The sequence below is a fragment of the Globicephala melas genome, chromosome 6 (assembly GCF_963455315.2).
Source record: "Globicephala melas chromosome 6, mGloMel1.2, whole genome shotgun sequence".
Lineage (NCBI taxonomy): Eukaryota > Metazoa > Chordata > Mammalia > Artiodactyla > Delphinidae > Globicephala > Globicephala melas.
In genome coordinates this window covers 48,509,383-48,530,934 of record NC_083319.1, presented here as the reverse complement: position 1 = coordinate 48,530,934, position 21,552 = coordinate 48,509,383, and the positions used below count along the sequence as shown (strand labels likewise).

General features: G+C 39.3%; 1 protein-coding gene across 7 annotated transcripts in view; it reads right to left on the bottom strand.

Moving 5' to 3' along the window:
• Positions 1 to 16,252, bottom strand: part of TRPM3 (transient receptor potential cation channel subfamily M member 3) — a 523,188-nt gene extending 506,936 nt beyond the window's left edge. For 5 of the 7 annotated variants that reach the window (XM_060300848.2, XM_060300849.1, XM_060300850.1 and 2 more), the window contains exon 1: positions 15,837 to 16,252. In XM_060300848.2, the coding sequence (XP_060156831.1) occupies positions 15,837 to 16,013 (177 nt within the window). In that variant the 5' untranslated portion in view covers positions 16,014 to 16,252. The remainder of the gene's footprint in view (positions 1 to 15,836) is intronic. The other 2 variants (XM_060300852.1, XM_060300854.1) reach the window with 1 other exon arrangement.
• Between the last annotated feature and the right edge of the window lie 5,300 nt (positions 16,253 to 21,552).

Sequence of the window (21,552 nt, the reverse complement as noted above, 5' to 3'; positions counted from 1 at the left end):
TAATAGAACAGCCAACACTGTATGAAACTTCCTCATGTTGACTTCAGATGTGTAGATCTATAGCCTACCACATCCTGACTTTCCTTAAAAACCACAAACTAATTGGTTGTTATTTACAATTTGTAGCACTATGTTTCAAAACAACAAAAACATACTGAGTGCTTCTCATATGCCAAGCACTATTCTCAGTACTTGACAGTATACAACACAATGTGTATAAATGTGTATGATTCATTTATTTCTTCCAACTACATTGCAAAGTAATTAATATTATAACTATCCCTGCTTTATCTAATGTCTCTTAATCATAAATTCCTTGCCTGAAAACTGGATAATAATACCTCATTAAAGATTAAATGACAAGATACAAATCATGCATCATGGTTTCTAGCCACAATAATAACTCAATAAAAATTATTTTTCCTCCCCTTTCCCTAGGTTTATCCACACATTTTTGCTATTGTTATTATTTTTTTAATATGTTTACATGTGAAATTTAACATCACATTACTCAGCAGGGAGATGAAAACTATGATACAGTAAGGTACAACTATACACCCAACAGAATGGCTAAACTTTAAAAGAAAGACAATGCTAATTTTGGTGAGAATATGCAGCAACTGAAACTCTTGTATATTGTGTAAAAGGGAGTACAAAATGGTATGGCCATTCTGAAAAACTCTTTGGCAGTTTCTACTAAGGTCAAATATATGCCTACACTATAACACAGCAACTCCAATCTTAGTATATAGCCAACACAAATGAGTGCATAGGTTCACAAGAATGTTTACAGCACCTTTATCCATAGGAACTCAAAGTGGGAAAGAACCCAAATGTCCATTAACAAGAAAAAGGATAAACCAGTTATAGTATTCATACAATGTGATATTACACAGAATGACAGACAAAACAAAATGGATGAATCTCTATGTTGAGTGGAAGAAACCAGACACAAGAGTACACACTGTATGATTCCACTTATTCAAAATTCTAAGTCAGGCAAAACTAATAATAGAGTGATAAAAGCTTTACAGTGGTTACCTTGGGTAGTGCTGGTTGTAATGGTATTAACTGGGAAAGAGCACCAAGAATTCTTTAGAGTGATGTAAACTAACAAGACTTGATAAGGGTAGTGCTCACACAGGTGATTACATTTCCAAAAAATTATTGAGCTTAGAATGAAAACTCATGAATTTTACTGTATGTAAGTTTACCTCAACTTTAGAAAGTCTTCTGATGTTTAACTGTTCACTTGAGTAGTTCACCTGGTAGAGGCTTTTACAGGATGATGGAGGATGACTGAAATCCCAGAGTAGTCAGTTTAGATTTAAACAATCTTGATGTCCAGAGTTCACTTGTTTGCTAAATGGGGACACATCTGAAGGCACACCTACTCTCTCTACTCAGTGATATGCCATTATTGACAACTACACAGTAAGCTCATTATCCCCTGTGCCTAACATTTTACAGCTGTCCGGAACAAAAGAAAGATGTTCTGTGTCATAGCTTTTGTTTACTATAATTTTCATAAGGCCATTATCACTCTGGATGAAGACATTTTAAAATGTATAAAACAGGACAAAACATTTCTCCATGATGAGGCAAAGTGAGTTTGCCGGGGCACAAAAAAAAGGAAGAAGGAAAAGAAAAATGAAGAGCTCTCCTACAGTGTAACACTCTTAATAGAGCATCCTGCAGCTGCTGAACAATTCCTACATTTAATGATTAATGAATCTGAGTTCGCCTCTGCATTTGCGCAGCTGGGGGCAGTGGTACTATCTACAGAGCTTCTTTGAGGCAGAGGGTGAGGAGGTGGCAGCTTGCACTTCAATGTGAGCAGCCTAAACTGGGCAGACTGTCAAATGAGTATGAGCTGTACACGCCAGAGCAATATAAATACACCCCACACCCACCACCAGAAGTAGTCCCTTAGCTACATGGCACTCTTTTTGGCCCACTTCTCTCCATGACAATCCCTTTACACTTGATACTTCAGCTTCCCTCACGGGAGTGCTCTCCATGAGCTATACTCTCCAGGATCGCCTTGCCTTTGTACATGCCACTCTATCTATCTGGAATATTCTTTCTACCCAACTTCCCATAGGTATCTCTTTCAATATTCAGTTCAGGAGTTACCTTTTCTAGTACCTTCCAGGCTATTATTTGGTGCCCCTTATCTATGTTCACCAATTATCAAACCACAGTATCCCTTCCAATTTGCTTGTCTGTCTCCCTAACTTCATTTTATCACCTTTTGATGGGGAGCCTAGTATTCTTCCTCTCTGAATTTCTAATACCTTTGCACGTTTCTGACACATAGTAATAGATAATTGTAGAATCAATAAGAGTGTGAAGAATGAATAAATGAATGGGGAGAAGAGCTAATTTTATATTCCTGTTTTGATTTGTGAATTGCTTGCTGTACACCTAGAAACAAAACAATACTCACTTTGACAGCATTAAATATCTATGAACTTTTCCCCTTCAAATGAACACTGAGGAAAACAAGAATATTCTGATTAAAACACTAATCTCTCAGACTGAATCTCCTTTAGCATGGTTAATTTTTTTAAAACATAAAACTTTTCTCGTATTTAGTTCACCATCATGTTACTACTTCTAAACAATGTGCTATTTTGCTTTTCTCAGGGATATACATTTGGGATGGTGCAATTTCATTCAGTCAGAAGAGCTGACAAACCCCATTAAAAGCTCCATAGGACCTTTCAGCAGTGGTGAAACCCTGAAAAATGAGAGAACCCAAGGAGGCATTTAAGGGGATATTGGAGCCCATCATGCCATCTTGTAGTGGACTCTAAAAAGCATTTCTTCTTGATTCTAATGGAGGAGAGCCTACTATTTTCCCTGGTTCTCTAAGCCCCTTCCTCAGAAATATTGTCTTTATAGTACACATAAAATCAGGTTCTATAATTGGAATCCATTTCCTCCTGTTACATACTAGCGAAAAGGTGCAGATTGTTTATCTGCACTTGCAGGATGAAATTTTAGTTTTGGATTGCTTGCTGTAACTTTTGGGCCTGGATGGCTTCCAGAAACATTAAGCTATTGTGTGTGTAGGGGATTCATACTAAGTGAATTATCCTTGCTAAGAGAATCTGCCCCTGCCCACATCACCTACTAGAAGAATGTGTCTAGGTGGCCATATTTATATCAGGTGATTCAATTTCCTTGACCAAAGATATGTAGGCAAGGATGGATATCTGACCAAACCTGAGTCAGGGAGATTCCTCAGGAGAATGGGAGAGACAAATTGGTAAGATGTAAGGAATGCAACAGCAAGATCATATAGACCTACACACTGTGGCAAGTATGAGAGAAATACAGAGTGATAGAGGAAGCTAGTCTACAAAGAAAAATGGGAATACAGAATAGATGGGCTAAAAGAAGCCAAAATGAGAGATTCTAGGGCCCCATTACAGTGAAGCTTGGGTCCCTGTGTTGTCTGGATGTATTTCCATTCCAGTTGCTAGATATCCCAGAGATTAGCCTTAGAAGAAAATCTTTATTTAAGTTAGCATGAGTGGATTTCTGTTATTTGCAAGCAAAGTACAGTTGACCCTTGAACAATAATACAGGAGTTAGGGGCAATGACTCTCCACAAAGTTGAAAATCCACATGTAACTTTAAAGCCAGCCGTCTATATCCACAGTTCCACATCTTTGAATTCAATCAACCTCAGATCACGTAGTACTACAGTATATATTTATTGAAAAAAAAATCCACATATAAATGTACCTGCACAGTTCAAGCCCATGTTGTTACATCTAAAATAATAACTTTAACTGTAACAATCATCTATGCAATGGCCAATTTTATGTGTCAACTTGTCTAGGCCACCGTGCTCTGGTATTTGGCTGAACATTATTGTGGGTATTTCTGTAAGGGTGTATTTGGCTGACACTTACATTTAAATCAACGCTATTTGAGTAAAGCAGACTGCCCCCCATAATGTGAGTGGGCTTCATGTAGTTGGTTGAAGGGCTGAATAGAACAAAAGGCTGACCCTCCCCCAAACAGGATGGAATTCTCCAGAAGACTGACTTTGAAATTCATCGGCAACATCAGTGATTCCTGGTTCTAAAGAAGACTGCCTTTGGACTAAAACTGCAGGCCCTTCCTGAGTCTCCAGCCTGCCAGTGTCCATCATCAGATTTTGGATTTGCCAAGCTTCCACAATCATGTAAGCCAATTCCTTAAAATAAATCTTTTTATTCACACACACACACACACACACACACACACACAGATGCTTCTGTTTCTTTGGAGAACCCTAACTAATACAACCTACAATAACTACAACGTGTAATTAGCTGCACGTGAATAGTATGTATTACCTAAACCCAAATTATTACAAAAGACATCTTGAATTTTGTTCATTTGCACTGCACCATTTCTGTTTTATTAGGCTGGAAGGGAGGAACTCATATTAACTGAATACTGGCTATAGAGTATGCCGACACCAAACATATTAATTTCTGAACATAAAGCAATATTTTTATTTAATTTATAATTAAGGAAATTAAAATTTGGAGAAGTTTTCCTATTTTGTCAATGATCATTTTGAGAATATGCCATTTAATTATTTTGGTAGCAAGTACCCAAATGTTCTGCTTGTGTGTATTATCAATGCATGAGTAACGCTATCATCTAGCTGGGTTTCAGATGCAGAGAGAGTGAAGGTGGTGGGGATGGGGCAGACATAAGGAGCGCGCAAAAGAGGGAATTCTGAGCTCGGGAACAGCGAAGTCCAATGATGTGGGTAACCTAGGTGGGTCAATTCTTCAGCTCGAAAGAGGGATAGCCGTGTTTTCTATACTTGTGTCACAGGGTTGCTATGAAGTTCAGTTTGTTTGATGTAAAGCAAAGAACTCTGTAAACTGAAAAGGACTTTTTAAATGTTAAGTTTTAATATCATTTCACTTGTAGTCTCTGCACCTTTCAAAATAGTTTGTGAATAATGACATCTTCTGAAGGACAGAGACATTCAGATTGCTGGAGATAGAAAACAAGCATTCCCTACTAACATTTACTAAATGTGAGCTACATCACGAGATAGTAAGTCTACTCCACACCGCTCTCCAGTGAGCATGAGATAATGTTATTATAATAAATGATTTACTCTCAGCTCTTTCAAATATCAAACTCATTTTAAAATAAATAGGAGCATGAAATGGCTTTCTATTATTATGAATTAATCTAAAAATATTAGAGCTATAAGGGACCTTAACAATCACCTCATGATTGGCAAACTGCACTCCACAGGCCAATTACCACCTGCCCTCTGTTTGTGTATAGCCAATAAACTAACAATAGTTTTTACATTTAAAACTGGTTGAAAAAATGAAAATAAGAATAATATTTCATGACATGTGACAATTATATGAAATTCAAATTTCAATCTGTCTTAGTCTGTTCAGGCCATTATAACAAAATACCACAGACTGGGCAGGTTATAAACAGCAGAAATTTATTGCTCACAATTCTGGAGGATGGAAGCTCAAGATCAGGGTTCTACCATGGTCAGGGTAGGGCCCTCTTCTAGGGCACAGACTTCTCTTTGCTGGAAGGAGATAGTGAGCTCTCTGGAGCCTCTTTTACAAGGCACCAATACCATTCATAAGGTTTCCACCCTCGTGACTGAAGTACCTCCCGAATGCCCCACCTACTTATACCATCACCTTTGGGGTTAGGATTTCAATATATGGACTTTCAGCACATGAACACTCACCATAGCACAGTGTTCATAAGTAAGTCTAACTGGAACACAACTACATTCATTTGTTATGTATTGTATGTGGCTGCTTTCTCAAACTACAATGGCAAAGCTGAACAGTTGTGACAGACACGGTAACTATATGACCCACAAAGCCACTTTACCATCTGGCCTTTTATAGAAAAAGTTTGCCAACCCTTATCTAACCCAATCCTGTCATTCTATAGAGGAGAAAACTAAAGATAAATCTATTTACTCTAGGTAACTCAGCTAGGATATTAATTAATCAGAATTAGGGCTAAAACCCAGTATTTCTGTCCATTTGATCATGCTCAATTTAATGATTAAAAATTAGCTTTAATTATACTCATCTTTAAATTATGTAGCCTCCTTGTGCTAATGACTAGATTTATCTCAGAATCTTTGCTCACATAAGCTAACATTATACAAAAAATTCATCTTGATGAAGTAAAATATTTTCTTCATTTATTCATTGAAATGTATTTTATATTGCATTATTCTTAAATAGTTCTAAGTAGAAGTTACTGTAGAATAAAATAATGGTAAAAATTAAATATTTTGCTTAACACATCAATCAACTGACACATGCTCTGCTTGTAATTCATAAAGCAGTAATATATGGAAATTCAAACACTTTCAGACAAACTAGCCACATTCAACTTTCTTACAAGAGATGACTGACAACAAGATGAGAAAATAATCCCTTAGCCTTTCTGTGTTTAGTGACTAGAACTTGACCAGCTAATTTCCCAAATGTAAATTGGGATTTAAATGTAAATGTAAATTTCAGTCTTTTATAAAATGAAAAAGGAAGTGTGTCTAAAGTTAAAGCATCCCTTGTACATCACTAGGATGTATCTGTTGGGTTTCCAGTGTAATCAATTACCTATCCTCCATCTTCAAGAGGAAATGTTTAAAAGCAGCACTTCTCAACTGGGGATGATTTTGCCCCCAAAAGGAGATTTGACCATGTGCGTAGACATTTTTGGGTGTCACATGGGATAAACTAAAACTTCTATTTTATACCAGCTATCCGTGATACCTGATATAATAAAATATTTCTATCCATAATATCTGATACAGTTAAATAACCTAATGCTAACAGAAAAACAAATCGTAAACCACATTTGCCTTTAAATGAAAATGACAAAATACTTCAATATAATTGTCTACGTAATTATCTCTAGACATTAGCCAATGGCATATTTAAAGATTAAAGCAAGAATAGCCTGAGTTTAACAGTATAGTTTTTCTACTAATAGTACTTTCTCTAATTCACAGTGTAACCCAGCCAACATTATTGAAAGTAACATATTAAAGTCTCTTAGATCACTAAATTAAGGAATGCCCTTTCTCCAACATAAGCAATAGATGAAGTAATTTCAACATCTCACTTTCAGTAAATATTTTCAAAGCAGACATCTGGTGCTACCTACTTACAGTTTCTTCCTTGAGTACATATTTTACTCTGCATCACTTTTACTGAGTAATAATTATTAGTTCAATTCCCTAACTAATCTTCCAATTTGGGGAACATATGAAGTATATCAACTCAAGCTCAAAGTATCCTTTAATTAGACGAAAATGCCAAGACCCTATAAAACCATTTGGCTTTTCTAAGCAGTGACTTCAGAGCACTGTATCAAGAGCACAGTTATCCATGTTCTCCAACATTTACCTGCTCATCTAGCACCCTAATTATCCTGTGCTCTCTGCTAAATGAGGTACAGGGGAAATTGTCTAAGATATGGTTGCTAATTTTAAGAAGCTCCTCAGAGTGACGTGAAAGAGCTAATAATGCTACAACATGCTAAAAGCAAAGACAGAAATACCCACTGATTTTTATGAATTTTTTTATGAATAAAAGAAGAGCCTAGGGCTTCCCTGGTGGTGCAGTGGTTGAGAGTCCACCTGCCGATGCAGGGGACATGGGTTCGTGCCCTGGTCTGGGAAGATCCCACATGCCGCGGAGTGGCTGGGCCCATGGGCCATGGCCGCTGAGCCTGCGCGTCCGGAGCCTGTGCTCCACAACGGGAGAGGCCACAACAGTGAGAGGCCCGTGTACCGCAAAAAAAAAAAAGAAGAGCCTAATCTGGCTTTAGAGATTCAAGAAATTCTTCTTGAACTCATCCAACTCACTTGAGTTGAGTATTAAAATATGGGCAGGAGTCACGTAGGAGAAGATGTGGTTCAGATTTTCCAGGCAATGGAAATAGCTTGTGCAAAAAGCCCAGCTAAAAGGAATTTCATGATATGAGAAAGGGAAAAACAAAGTATAAAGGCAGAGAAGTAGGCAGAGGACAGATCACAGAGGGTCTTATATACCAATCCAAGGAGCTTAGGATTTTATTCTACAAGAAATGTCAAACATGGCAGTATCCTGGCCTTACCTGCATTTTAAGTGGACCATTCTGGTGGCTGTAGAAAGGATCAATTTGAAGTAGACAGCTGTAGTATTTTGGGCCCAAGAAAAAGAGAGACTGGTCTTGGGAACTAGGAATAGACAGAAGCAGGTGGATCAGAGACATATTTATGAGAAAACATGGCAGAACTGATTGGCTGATTATGTAAGGGATGAGAGCAAACAAAGCAAAAGGCATAAGCCCAAGTTTTCCAGTTTGGGCAACCTGGTGAATGGGTGATTCTAGCAATTGGGAGAAAACAGAGGAAAAGGAGCAGGTGTGAGGGAGCTTGCTTATTTCAGCAATGGCTGAATGATTAGGGAAAAAGTTAGACTCAGTCAGACTTACAACAGGCAGTCTTAGACCATACTTTGAGAAACACTCCTAACTTCCTTCCTTCCATCTATCTATCTATCTTTCTATTTGTCTATCACCTATCTATCATCTAACTATCACCTATCTGTCTGTCTCTCTAAATATTAAACTTTGAAATTCTTTAATTATTTGGGGGAAAAGAAGCAAAAGTTATCAATGCTATCCCTAAACTGCAAACTTCTATGCATGTGCCTCTGAAAATGGAAGTAGAGAAGAGCCAATGGCTGGAACAAAATTCCCAAATGCTTTAAACATAAATTTTATGTGAGACAAATGTAAAAATTAAACATCTCCGTCTTAGAGGTTTTGTTATACCTGCCCCCACCTTACTCTAGCAATTATATTATTGAATCTTTCTCACAGTGCTCAGGAGCCAAGAAAATTTTGTTCAGCTCAATTTTCCACACTTAATATTTAATACCGGGCATCATTTTAAAAATTCAAATACAAAATTAATTTTAAGTTTGAACATTCTTTTTTTTTTTTTTTTTTCGGTATGCGGGCCTCTCACTGCTGTGGCCTCTCCCGTTGCGGAGCACAGGCTCCGGACGCACAGGCTCAGTGGCCATGGCTCACAGGCCCAGCCGCTCCGCGGCATGTGGGATCTTGCCAGACCGGGGCACGAACCCGTGTCCCCTGCATCGACAGGCGGACTCTCAACCACTGCGCCACCAGGGAAGCCCCTGAACATTCTTTTTCAAATGAAAGCCCTGGATGTTCTATTCCTCCCCCTCCCTGTCCAGAACCTCTTCCTTAGTTTTATAAGGATGTAGGGTAGAGCAGACAGGGGGCAGGGGTGGGGGGATTATCTCTACTAATGTAGTCATCAGTTATGGCTGCTTTGGCCTTGGTCCCCAAGTGAACTGACCACTGCTCAGTTAGTACTATCACATATTACTGGAATCTAAGGGACATGCACTTGAGAGACCACTGCAATTCCAAGTACCATCATTGGGAAGTTTAAAGGGGGCATAAGCAGGATGCTCCAGAATCTTGACGATGGACACTACCTTTGGGAGCTCTGGTTCACAATCATATCTCTATATAAATTCAGTAGGATAGAAGAATCTAAAATTGTAGGTCATGTGCCTGAAAAACATCATGAAAATAATACACAGAGAAATCTCAAATAGATAAATGAAAAAGAAAAAGAATAGAGACAAACATTCCTTCACTTTATGATGTTATATCATCTACAAACCAAGACGGGGCAGCTGAACTCAATTACTTCTCTAGATAAATATTTCATGATTAAAAATTTTGAAAACCTGTGAACTGTTCACTTAAAACCCTTTGCTCCCACTGTTAACTAACACATAATCTGTTCTGCCCAGATGCCAGCAAAAGAGAGAGGGCATTTAATTGAGTTTCCCTCCAGCTCAGTTGAATCTACAGCAGTTTTTCTCAGTGTGCGGTCCTTCTAAGGGGTGTTCATACCAGAATCACTAAGAGAGCTTGTTAAAATGAAAATTCCTGGGCCCACAACCTACCTACTGAGTCAGCACCCACAAGGGGTGGACATGAATATCTGCTTTGCTCACAAGCTCCCCAAGTGATTCCTAAGCATTCTTAGCATATCATGTATCATTCACATGTTCCTTCACTCATTTATTTTTCAATAAACATTTACTGAATACATTTTGTGAGCCACAGTCTTTAAAACTCTTTTTCATGTTAGCTAATGGAAATGGAGAAAGGATATGATCTAGTTGTCCGCAGATGAGCTTGGAGCCAGTTGAGATTATACCAACAGACTAAGAGAGGGGGAGGAATGTAAAGCCACTGCTAGAGAGGCAGTGTTCCCCCGCCCGCCTCCCCACCTGCCCCCTGTAGGAAGTCATCTACAGGGAAGGCAGAACCCTTTTCCTTGACACAGACCTTGTCCCACTTTACTGTGACTCCACAAGTCATCCCAGAACCAGATGGTCCTGAGCTTGGACATCCCAGCTATGCCCTTCCTCATTCTGCAGTGACCACACACTTTCATTCTTTACTCCACAATAGTGGGCATCAGAAGACAAAGCTCTCCAGAGAGACAGGTTTCTTGTTGCCTCAGGAATTTCCTTCAGGCTGCCCGAGGAACATTTCACAAAAAGGCAAATCACATGGTCACTGTTCAGCAGTCTGAGTTGAAGCCACCCCTTGAAACACACCAGACAGATTTTGTCTCTCCTGGGTTTTAGTTTGGGCACATTTTCTTTTCTTTTTCTTATTTTCTTAAAGGGAATCTGAGGCTGGCATACTGAGATGGAAAGACAGAAGTTTCTTTATTAGTAGCCCTTAAAATTTGCCTAACCACACACTGCATTTTCCTAAAAGCAATTTATTCTTCAAGCTTCCCATCTTTAAGGTGCTTAGTGGAATTGGTCCATAACAAGTTCCCTGACCTCACTTACCACCATTCATAAACATATCTAGATATAATAGGTGTATGTTTCCTCTCTTCTTGTGGGAACTTAATGGCTACTCACCAGCATGTGGTTTAGGAGTGCCTTGTCCTGGCTAAGGAAAAGCTCTGGTGTATTAATATTATTCTACCTGCCATGTAAAGATTCAGAATTTTAGATGTGAAAAGAAGACATTAAAAGTAATAAATTTAACACACAAATTGAAATGAATCTCAACATAATTGTTTTCTAAGAGCTTGAGAATAGCAAAGGGAAGTCAGTTCCTGGAATGCCTGGCATCAACTGTAGAAGACAGACCCAACTTATTTTGTCATCAGGATCTTGCTATGCTTCAGGGACAATACAATGGATATTGGTTACCATGACACGAAATTACAGGAGTAGAAAACATTGGTACTTGGGCAGAATTTGTGATCTGGTAGCCTAACTTGATCACTGCTCTTTCAATTATTTCTCTTGTGTCATACCCAGTTCACCTTCATTTATCCCTCTTTTGCATAATAACATAAAAGAGGGAAAGGAGGGAAAAAAATGAAATGAAACTCTGAGCTTTCTGACTGGATTTCAAAAAATTGGGAATTTACTATGCATTGTTTTATAAGAGCAAAAAAAAACAATCTAAGAAAACTAGAAGTGATATTTCTGATTGTATATTATTTAATCAAAGAGTTCTGCTATCAGGCATCCAATGGGGCTCTTACTCATCGATGACATGAAGTTACATTCCTTACTTTTGTCTTAGTCCCACTAGAATTAGTAACTGGCATACCCTTTCTAGCTCACCAAAGAACCACCAATCAAGAAGTTCTGTCTTTCCTTCTCAGGACCTTTATTCTCAGACACTGGAAACACCACCACTGGGACCATGAGACAGCAAAGTAGGATATCTGAAGGTATCCTAGATTCTTTCTTCCACCACAACTGATCGATTTAACAAGTCCCTATTTATTTTACCTTCATTACTTTTGCCTTAGCCCTGGTCCTCATGAACTCGTCAGGCCTCTAGTTTAATCTCTCAGCTTCCAATCCTACCATCTCCCATCCACTCTAGACACTACAGCCAAAGCAATCTATTTAATAGCTGAATCTAGCAATCGCTTCTCTGCTAAGACCGCTTTAATGGCCCTCCCTCATTTTCAGGATCATTGTCAACTGCCTTGGCTTAGCAGACAAGGCCCTTTATGATCTAAACTCTGCTGACTGTTCTAGTTCTTCCAGTTTAATGTTCAATACAGATTAACTACTTTTAGCCTCAATAGACTATGTTCTTCCATGCCCACAGAGCATGGCAGCCTTCACCACAGGGAATCATAGCACTGAATCTAAGTCAAGACCTAAACTCTTCATTTTAAAGAGAAGGACACCAAGTTACAGAGAGGTTAAGTAATTTCCCAAGGTCACACAGGTGATTAGGAACATGAAGGAATTAGGACCCAGTGTTTAGGCCTAACTGTCCAAAGTATAATTTATTTAATCTCTTTCTGACATTACTCAAAGTGGCAAAGTCATACTCTTTCTTTGAAAATCATAAAATGATACAGACCATTTGGTCTTCATTAAGAAACTGGCTTAAACATGTGTATCCAAAGTCTGTTACAAGTGCAGAGTTTCCTTTTCCCCAAAGCAATCCACTTTTCAGAAGCCCCTTTACTAAGTCTACCAAGACGTCAATACAAAGAAAGCTCTCTGCTCTAAAATTGATATTCAAATTCAACAGAAGTAACCAAAATAAAATCTCCCAAATAAAACAACGTCAGAGACAGACCTTACAATGAATATAAAATATGCTAAGAACATTCTATCACTGAAATAAATTAGACTTTTGGAGATTAATAATAAGATGAAATCTTGAAACACATAAGAATGAAGCAAATGACAACTGAAGAGAAACATTTTGGAAAGGGTCCCATTTGAAATGTATCCATTTGAAAACAGCCTCTGACTTTTGGCTATCATGGTCATGTGCCTGTTCAAAAATTCATTTTCAAATGATATTTCTGAATGCAATCCCAAATTCAAAATGTGAGTTGGTTGGCATGTTCAAAATTTTCTCTGAGATGGACAAAACAACAAATGAGATGTTTTCAGAAGGAATAATAAGTATATTCCACCACTCATTGGGTTTAATTCATGCTTCAGATGCTGCCCTTTCCCTTCTAATTCTTTAGTATCCCGTTTTCATTAGGAAATGGGAAATACAGGAAACAGGATTATGAAGCCATTTCTAAACATTAGCATGGTACTGAAGTAAGTTAGCAAAGAAACACACATTTTCAAGGAAAGGATAGGGAGGGAAATTGGCTTGAGCCCAGTCTGTCAGAAATGGTGAGCGACCTGAGTTTAGTTAAATCTAATCATGCCATCATGTCCTAAACTGCATTTACTGACAAGTCAGGGCATTGGAAAGGGCATATCACACCAGAAAAAGCTTGAAAGAGGAACAAACATTACCTATTGAATAGGAGAACTGGGTTTATTCACTTCCAATTTCAACAGACTCCAGAGAATCCATCCACTATACTACCATGGTTGGGGTAGTGTAGGGGAGAGAATAAGAGACTGAGAGAGGAGGAGGAGAGGCAGAGAACCAGCAGAAAGTACGGAAAGAACAGTAGGATTGCGGTTATTAAATATTTAATTTATAGACTAAACCAGGAAGAACACTGGGCAACAGTTGCAAATGATTACTCAGAAACTTCCCTTCTACTCAAAATGTAAAAGCAGAGCAAGAATACACAGGGACTAGGAAAGCAAAGACAATGACAGCAACAATCCAGAGGGGAAAAAATTACATGGCATTCATATCCAGAATGTTGATAATACAATAACTCATATAGAAAAGCAGCTTTTATTTCTTTCCAAATATTGCTGAAAGAATTTGGTAGCACTTTTTTTTTCTAGTTTGAAATGTGCTCAATATCTGAAGTCTCCTAGGACAGGTATAATCTTTCAAAAAATACAGATGTCATTTGGAAAGAAAGTTCTCAGGTAAAACAAATCCTATCTTTCAGATATTGAGAGAATTGGAAGGATACTCATGAATGTACTTTATTAGAATGAATTGTTATAAAGCACCATGTTAATAAACCATGGTAAGACCGAGCTGTATGCCAACCATGGTATTGGTGTAGTACTGACAATGTCTGCTGGTATATAGCATGGATGGTACTCTCAGCTAAAAAAGATGACAGCTCTTCTAAAAATAAGTAATATACCTCAAAGAGATACTTCTCTGCTGGTTCTGTGACTAGCAAATGATAAATAACATTTCCATTAAAAAAATGAGAGTATTAATGAATAATATATTGAAGGTGGTATACACACACCTGTTTAAAAAATCATTATGTAAGTTAAAAAGCATTACTTTGGGGTAAAGCCAATGAATGATTTAACTGAAAAATGCTTCTTATTGCACATGGAATTGCTAAAGTCAATTTTCTCAGTCATAGTTAGGTTTGACAAGACACTCTTCGCCCCAGATCCTGGATTCAGGAGTAATTCTGGAAGAAAATTTACATTTGTTTGTTGGTTCCCTGGCCTCATTCTTTTTCATGCCCTATCACGCATGTTGTTCCAATACAGCAAAAACCCTTATATGCAAGGAAACTTCTTTCCCACTCTCAAACCTGCTTTTCCTCCAAAATACTCTTTTAGAAAGGAAGCAAACCACCATCATAACAACAATATGATAGGTGTTTGAACAGTACGTGAGGGTAGCCTTTGAGAAAGTTAATCTCAGTTTGTGCTGAACAGAATAAAGGAAACTCAGACAAGATAATACTCCATTGTAAGAAGCCACTTAGCTGTACAGAACTAATTTTCCACATCAAATTTGACCCAACTAGAACACAGCCTCAGAAAAAAAAAATGTTCCAAGTGTAATTTATTCAGGGTTAACTTATTAATCCTCTATTGTGACACTGGACTCAAGGTCCAGTGGTCATTATATCACAGTATCATATTAATATGGAAAAGAGAATTAAGAACTTCACCTTGCCTTTTTAACTCCACATGGATGTGGGAGGAACATCCAGAGATATGCACTTTTCCCAAATAAGTATTACCACATTCTCTTTTCTGAGGGAAAATAATACTTGTTTTCTGCACCTTTTAAATTTTACTTGTATTTCCTTCCCTACAAGGCAGATGATGAAGATGAATTATTATGAAGTTGTGGGGAATTTCTCAGTATCTTTAATGTATTTGCTTCTAGAAAGAGGAGTGCTGCAGACACCAGGTAGCATCCTAGCTCAGGTATACTACCATTCTTTTGTGTAACTCAGCTAGAGAGAAAGCTAGAGGCACACACTCGGTATATATCTAACAATAATTTTCCACTACCGACTTCACTTAAGAGACTAAAATTATCATGCCTTTAAAAAAACAAAAAGTCACCAAAAAAGTCACAATCTGATGAGGCTTGTTCTTTGTCTTTATCTGAGAGACCACCTAAGGACACAGGGCTTTTAAACTAATAAGGAGAATCCTTTGTTCTCCCAGGTTCCATTTAAAGGAAAACTGGGTCGAAAGGCTTCCCCAGGGAGGGAAAAGAATCCAGGAGCCAAACACACAGGAGTAAGAGATTTCACTCCCACCACTGTTCCCACCCTCCCAAAGAAGTTAATTATCTCTATTTTAGGGATTTGGGGTGGGGAGCACTCCGGCAGCCCATTCTCTACCACCACAATCTCATTCTCAAATGTGGCTCAGACCATCCTCCCTCCCTGACACCATGGGGTGAGGGGCGTTTAGAACCTCTCTCCAGCCATGGGCAGCAGAGCCAGTACTACAAGGCATCTATACTCCCCAAAAGGTGTGTCCCAGCCCAAGTGCAAAGTTGGGTATTTAGACCTGCAAAGCACAATGAGAGCCATTCAAAGCAGCAAGTTACAGTACCTTAAGAAGTCTGACAGATGGGAGAAAGGCTGCGTGGCACAGCTTCCGGATGGTCCAGTTTAGGGGTCGAGGAGCATCAGTTTGATTCATGACCCCGTCCAAATTCCACCGGGAAAACCAGAAGCCGCAAACCTGAGCAGTGCCTAGAAAATAAACGGTCCCCCACAGCCCTGGCATCCCATGGTCATCTCCACACCTGAGAATTCCATCAGGGCAAAGGCTTCCTGCAACTTGGGAGACTAGTCAAGTGGCGCTGCCTGAGCCACTGAACCTTCTTAAGAAAGCCACCTCCCCTCTCCCTGCAGCCGTGCTCATGCATACCAAACGTGGCTGAATGGAGGCACACTGCCTGCTGCTTCGGGGAGGGGATGCACGGTTTTGAAGGAGAGGGACAGCCTGCACGGAACAGCCAGCGGTCGGAGTCAGAGCAGCCTGCTCAGAATGTGCGCTCCCTCTCCTGCTCTCCTCCCAGTAAACGCAGGTCAGGCATTGGGGGAAAACCCTGGCCATTTGTTCTGCTCACTTGGTTTGGGGGGGAGCCAGGAGGAGAGCAAAAGGAAACATCAATAAAGCGAGAATGGGGAACTTGCACTTTCTGGTACAAAGCATCTCTGAGGGACTGGAAACTGGCACAGGGGGGAGGGGCTAGGACACAGAAGCAGAAGGGAATGCCTCCGAATGATAAGATAAATACTTTTGATTTATGTGACACAATAAATTGAGAGCTATTGTAAAATGTATCTACAATAAAAGAGATCTCTGTCATGTTCTGGGTTTTTTATTAACTGTGACTGACAGTCCTCACCCTGATATATACATTATATAGATTAGAGGAGGCAGACGGCAGAGAGAGAAGCAAACTAACACACACAGTGGAAGCGGTGAGTTATTCCTTTCATAGAAAGCAGTGTAAACTAATGTATCTTTGGCTTACCTTTTAGAAATGGCAGTTTCTAAATTGGGGGTTATCCCATCCTGAAAAGCCACCTGATACTCTATCTGCAACAAAAGTTTAACCCTTAAGGTGCCACATGGAATGCTTTCTATAAAAGATGGAGTTTCCTGAATTGGGGATACCCACCCCCACCATTTCCTACGGGTAGCTTTAAGAGAGAGTTGCTGCGGTGGTGTGAACAGTCTTTAGGGCTCCTGTGGTGAGAAAGCATAAAGGGGAACTCTCCCAGTTGAAGGCAGTGAGGTGGGTGGGAAGAGGAAGTCACCAGCCCCACGTAAACGCCCCCATCCCGAGGAATCGGACGTCAGTGAGTGCAGCTGACTGACGGCTGCCCAGGAGAACCCTCACATCCTTAGAGCATTTCCAGCTTATTCTTCCTCTTTATGTCCCTCCCTATGACTGTACTGATTTTCAATTTTTAATTAACTAGAAGAGAATGGTAAATCCCAGCTCCATGACTATTATGCATTCTGAAGCAGAAACGGGAGATGTGAGAGCAGATGTGATACACGGAGACGCTGCTGTAATTCAGAATTTGGAGCAACATGGATCCTCCCTGGAGTGTAATATACCTGAAACACCACATTACAACTGTATTTCCCTCACAACAGTCCTGTGTTACAGATCTAAGGACACTAAGAATTTTTTTTATAGAAAATCTAGTCCATGGGTAGAATCCAGACTATTGACTTGCCTTGTGTAATAAAATTCATGCATCTGATTTCCTTCTATTAACCAATATCACTTTATAGACCCCACTCACACACAGTTGGTTCACTATCTGCCACCATTCTATTTCCACCAGAGATTAAAGGCAGCTTAAAACAGTAACAGCTAACATGTCTGTGTCAAGCATTGTGCTAGGCACTCTAAATGCATTACGTAAGTTCACATCAACAATAACTCTATGTAGTACATGCTACTGTCATATCCACATTTCACAGATTGAGCAACTGAGGTCTTGAGAAATTCGTAATGAGTAATTAAGAATTAGTAATGACATAACTAATAAAACTGGGATTTAGACTGAAACCAGTCTACAAGACTATAAAGACAAGCTTATCTTCTTTCCTATTTCTTTCATAGTTATGGCAGCCACAGCATTTAAGCTACTGCTTCAGTTTTCTGGTGATTTAACCCTACATAAGAGTTGAGCTAAAAGACCATGAAGAAAAAATGCTCAGCATTTGTTTCAAATTATTTCTTTGGTTTGACGTTGCTATAGTAAATATCATGAATTCTAGAATCAGGCTGCATGGTTCAAACTCTAATTCTGACCCTGGCCTTGGGTAATTTACCGGCCTACTCTGCACCTTTGAGTCCTCATCTGTAAAATGGAGATAAAAATGAACCACACACCTAAGGCTGTGAAGACTAAGTCAGCTAAGAGATCAGTAAAGCACTCAGAACAGTGCCTGGCGTATACTGAGTCTCCTATACCATGATTTATCTTCCAGGTAGCAAGCACTGATGCTGAGGTGGGAACCTGCTGATGCTTCCCTTAAGCATGCACAAGTGTATACACTTTTAGTACCAAGTAATGAAGTCAAGCAAGGCAGATTAAACCTGACAGCTCCTTATGAGTTACCATGAGATTAATAAATGGGGTAAAGAGAAAAGTGGGAAACTAAGACAGCAGTATGGATTTCCTCATGCTATACTGCAGAGTGGTATTCATCAGATTGCAAGATGTTGCCTTTGGTTAGGCTACCAGGCACCAACCTCCCTAAGCTATTAAACGCTATTAAGTGGTTGGTTAAAATGCTGAAACACTGCAGTTGACTTTCCCCTGCTCCAACTGTTCCTCACTGTTAAGGGACCCCACAAAAAGGACAGCATCGGGGCTTCCCTGGTGGATCAGTGGTTGAGAGTCCGCCTGCCGATGCAGGGGACACGGGTTCGTGCCCCAGTCCGGGAGGATCCCACATGCCATGGAGCGGCTGGGCCCGTGAGCCATGGCCGCTGAGCCTGCGCGTCCAGAGCCTGTGCTCCACAACGGGAGAGGCCACAACAGTGAGAGGCCCGCGTACCGCAAAAAAAAAAAAAAAGGACAGCATCATTCTGAAAACACACAGCCTTTGATCCTCCTAGCCCCCTTAATTTTTACTAAATAACTTTGGTCAAAGAGAATAGTTTGGAACTCTGCGGAATGGAGAAGTAGGAGGATTCACAGCCCTCTCTAATGGCAATTAGAAGAGCGAGCACAAAACCTCTAGAGAATTGGAGACTACACAAAAGAAGTAAAGATCAAAGAAGAATGAAAGTGCATGAGAGAAGGTTTTTCTTCCATTGTTGGAATAGTTTGGGCCACAACTGTTTGCTATCACAACATCTGAAGCAGTTTTCAGGATCCCACCCTGCTTCAAGAAATGATATTTTCACATGGAATGATGTCTTCCTGGCTTTTAGAGAGGAGTTTAATGAGGAAAGAGCAGAGGGGAGCAAGCCCAGCCCCAGACGTCTGCCTCTCATAAATCCAAAATGCTTGTTTACCAATTTTATGAATGTGGATGTTTACAAAGCTACACAATAAATTCCAACAGACTTAAAAGCCTGACATGACCACATCAGCTTTCAGTATCTCCCAAAATAGCAAGCCCAGCGCATCAAATCTCTGCTCTCTGAAGCCTGCCTTTGAACTAATTTTCTCCTATGCTATGTAAGCCCACTTCCCACTGATCATCTTTGTGTTTTACTTCCTGTCTTAATGATGCTAAATTTAAGAATTATGATAAGATCTGAGCTGTCTCAATGCTGACGACGAGCCACAGTACAGACAGGCTGCCTGCCTTCCTTTTGAAAACCACATTCCCTCTCTAAAAAAATCATGGCATCCTCTACATAGCATTGCTCCACTTTGCACACTGTCTTCCCTTATATTTCTTAGATATACAAGAGGCTGATCCATGGAAACCTAAGAAAACAGAAAGGAAATGACACAGTATACGGGTGGTTCAGTGTTCCAAATCTGCCGCCTAAAATGTGTTTTTAAAATATGCTCCAGTGTAATTTTTCACAATGTTGTTAAAACACGGAAATTCATAGGTATCTGACGTTAAATGAACAGATATTTCGAGGCTCTCACAGTGAATGTAGTGTACCTAGTTCAGAAGGACGATACTCAAGCATCCCAGTGAAATAGCAGAAACCAGTCCAAGGGTAAGCTTTTGCAAGATAACTTCATTTGCCTTAATATTTTGTAATTTCAATATCATCACCCTATTTGTTGTGTCTGATAATTCATCACTTTTATCAGAAAAACACTTGTGTTGTGAGCACTGGCAATTTATCATTTTTATCAAAAAACCATGCTTTTCCTCTCTCTTCGCTTTAACCGCAAATAAAATTTTTAGAAATTTTAGATCCTTCAACAATATTTTCTAAGGTATTAAATCTCTTTATAGATTCCATTGATACAGAACAGTTCTTAATTTAGTTTCAAATATGTTTTCCAAGTAGATTAATTTTTTTCTACATTTATTCTTCCCCTTTTGGTATCTTTTATAGATAATAGATTCTAACATACATTAAAATCTATTAAAACCCATGACTCACTCAGTTAAGTAGCTTAAACATTTATGCTGTATAAAATTAAAAGGTTTCAAAATTAGAATAGTTGTCTACTCCACTTCTCCCCGGCTCCTTGAGTGCTATCCCCCCCTCTGCATGCAGTGGCAGGGAGTGGGTGTGTTTCTAAGGCATCCCATTCCACGGGTGGACAGCTCTAGTTGAGAGGAAGTTCTTCCTACAACTAAGATAAAATGTGTCTCCCTGGAACTTCCCAGTCAAGTTTCTCTTCCAGAGAATGTTCTCCCAAAGTATAAAGACAGGCAACAAGCTCCACTCAAATCTCTTCTCCATACTGGACATCTTGGACCTTTGATCCTTCTTCACATGATGGAGTAGCATTATGTAAAAACCCTCTTCATGGTTATAGTCAATATTATGTCATAGGGCACTTTAAGTATAATGGTGTCTAATCCTCTTTAATTACTTCTCATAAAGGTCCTGTAGGGAGCTCTGAGGGCAAACTCACTAATTATTTAGTTTCTTTAAAAATTTTTCTTCATGAATTAATTAGTTTACTCAACCTACAGTTTAATAACTGACTCCCCCCTCTCTCCCTAAGTGAAGTGTGCCATATAGAACCTCTGTTACAAACCGACCTCCACTGTATCTGAAGCCTGAAATGCATGTAATTTCCTCTTTTTTGCCCCTGGAATGGAGGTACTGATAAGCTCCAGCTAATGAGAAGCCATGTTATCTAGAAATGGGCAGGGATTAGTCTGTGTTTCCTTCTCCCTGTCTTTATTTGCTAGCTTTGCAGTCAGATTTAATTCAAACTCAAGTCTTACCTCTCACAGCTGTGTAGCCCTGGGCCGGTTAACCTCCCAGAGTCTTAGTTTCCATGTTGTAAAATGGGGTCTACAGCAGTTTCCACCTCAAGATGTTTGTGAAGATTAAAATCAATTGGCACAGTGCTTATATAGTAAACACACATTTAAGTGTAATTATGATGAATGATGATGATGATTGTTACCTCTTTCACTGAAACCACTGGCATAGTGCTTAAGAGCACAGGCCATACAGCCAATGGCCTGGATTTGAACCCCAGCTTTACCATTTCATGTAGCTTTGGCAAGTTTCTTAACCTTACCATGCTTTAGTTTTTTCATCTGTAACTTGGGGATAATACTACTACCTATGTCAAAGGAATATTGTGAAGTTAATTAGCTAATATATGCAGAACCCTCAAAAGAG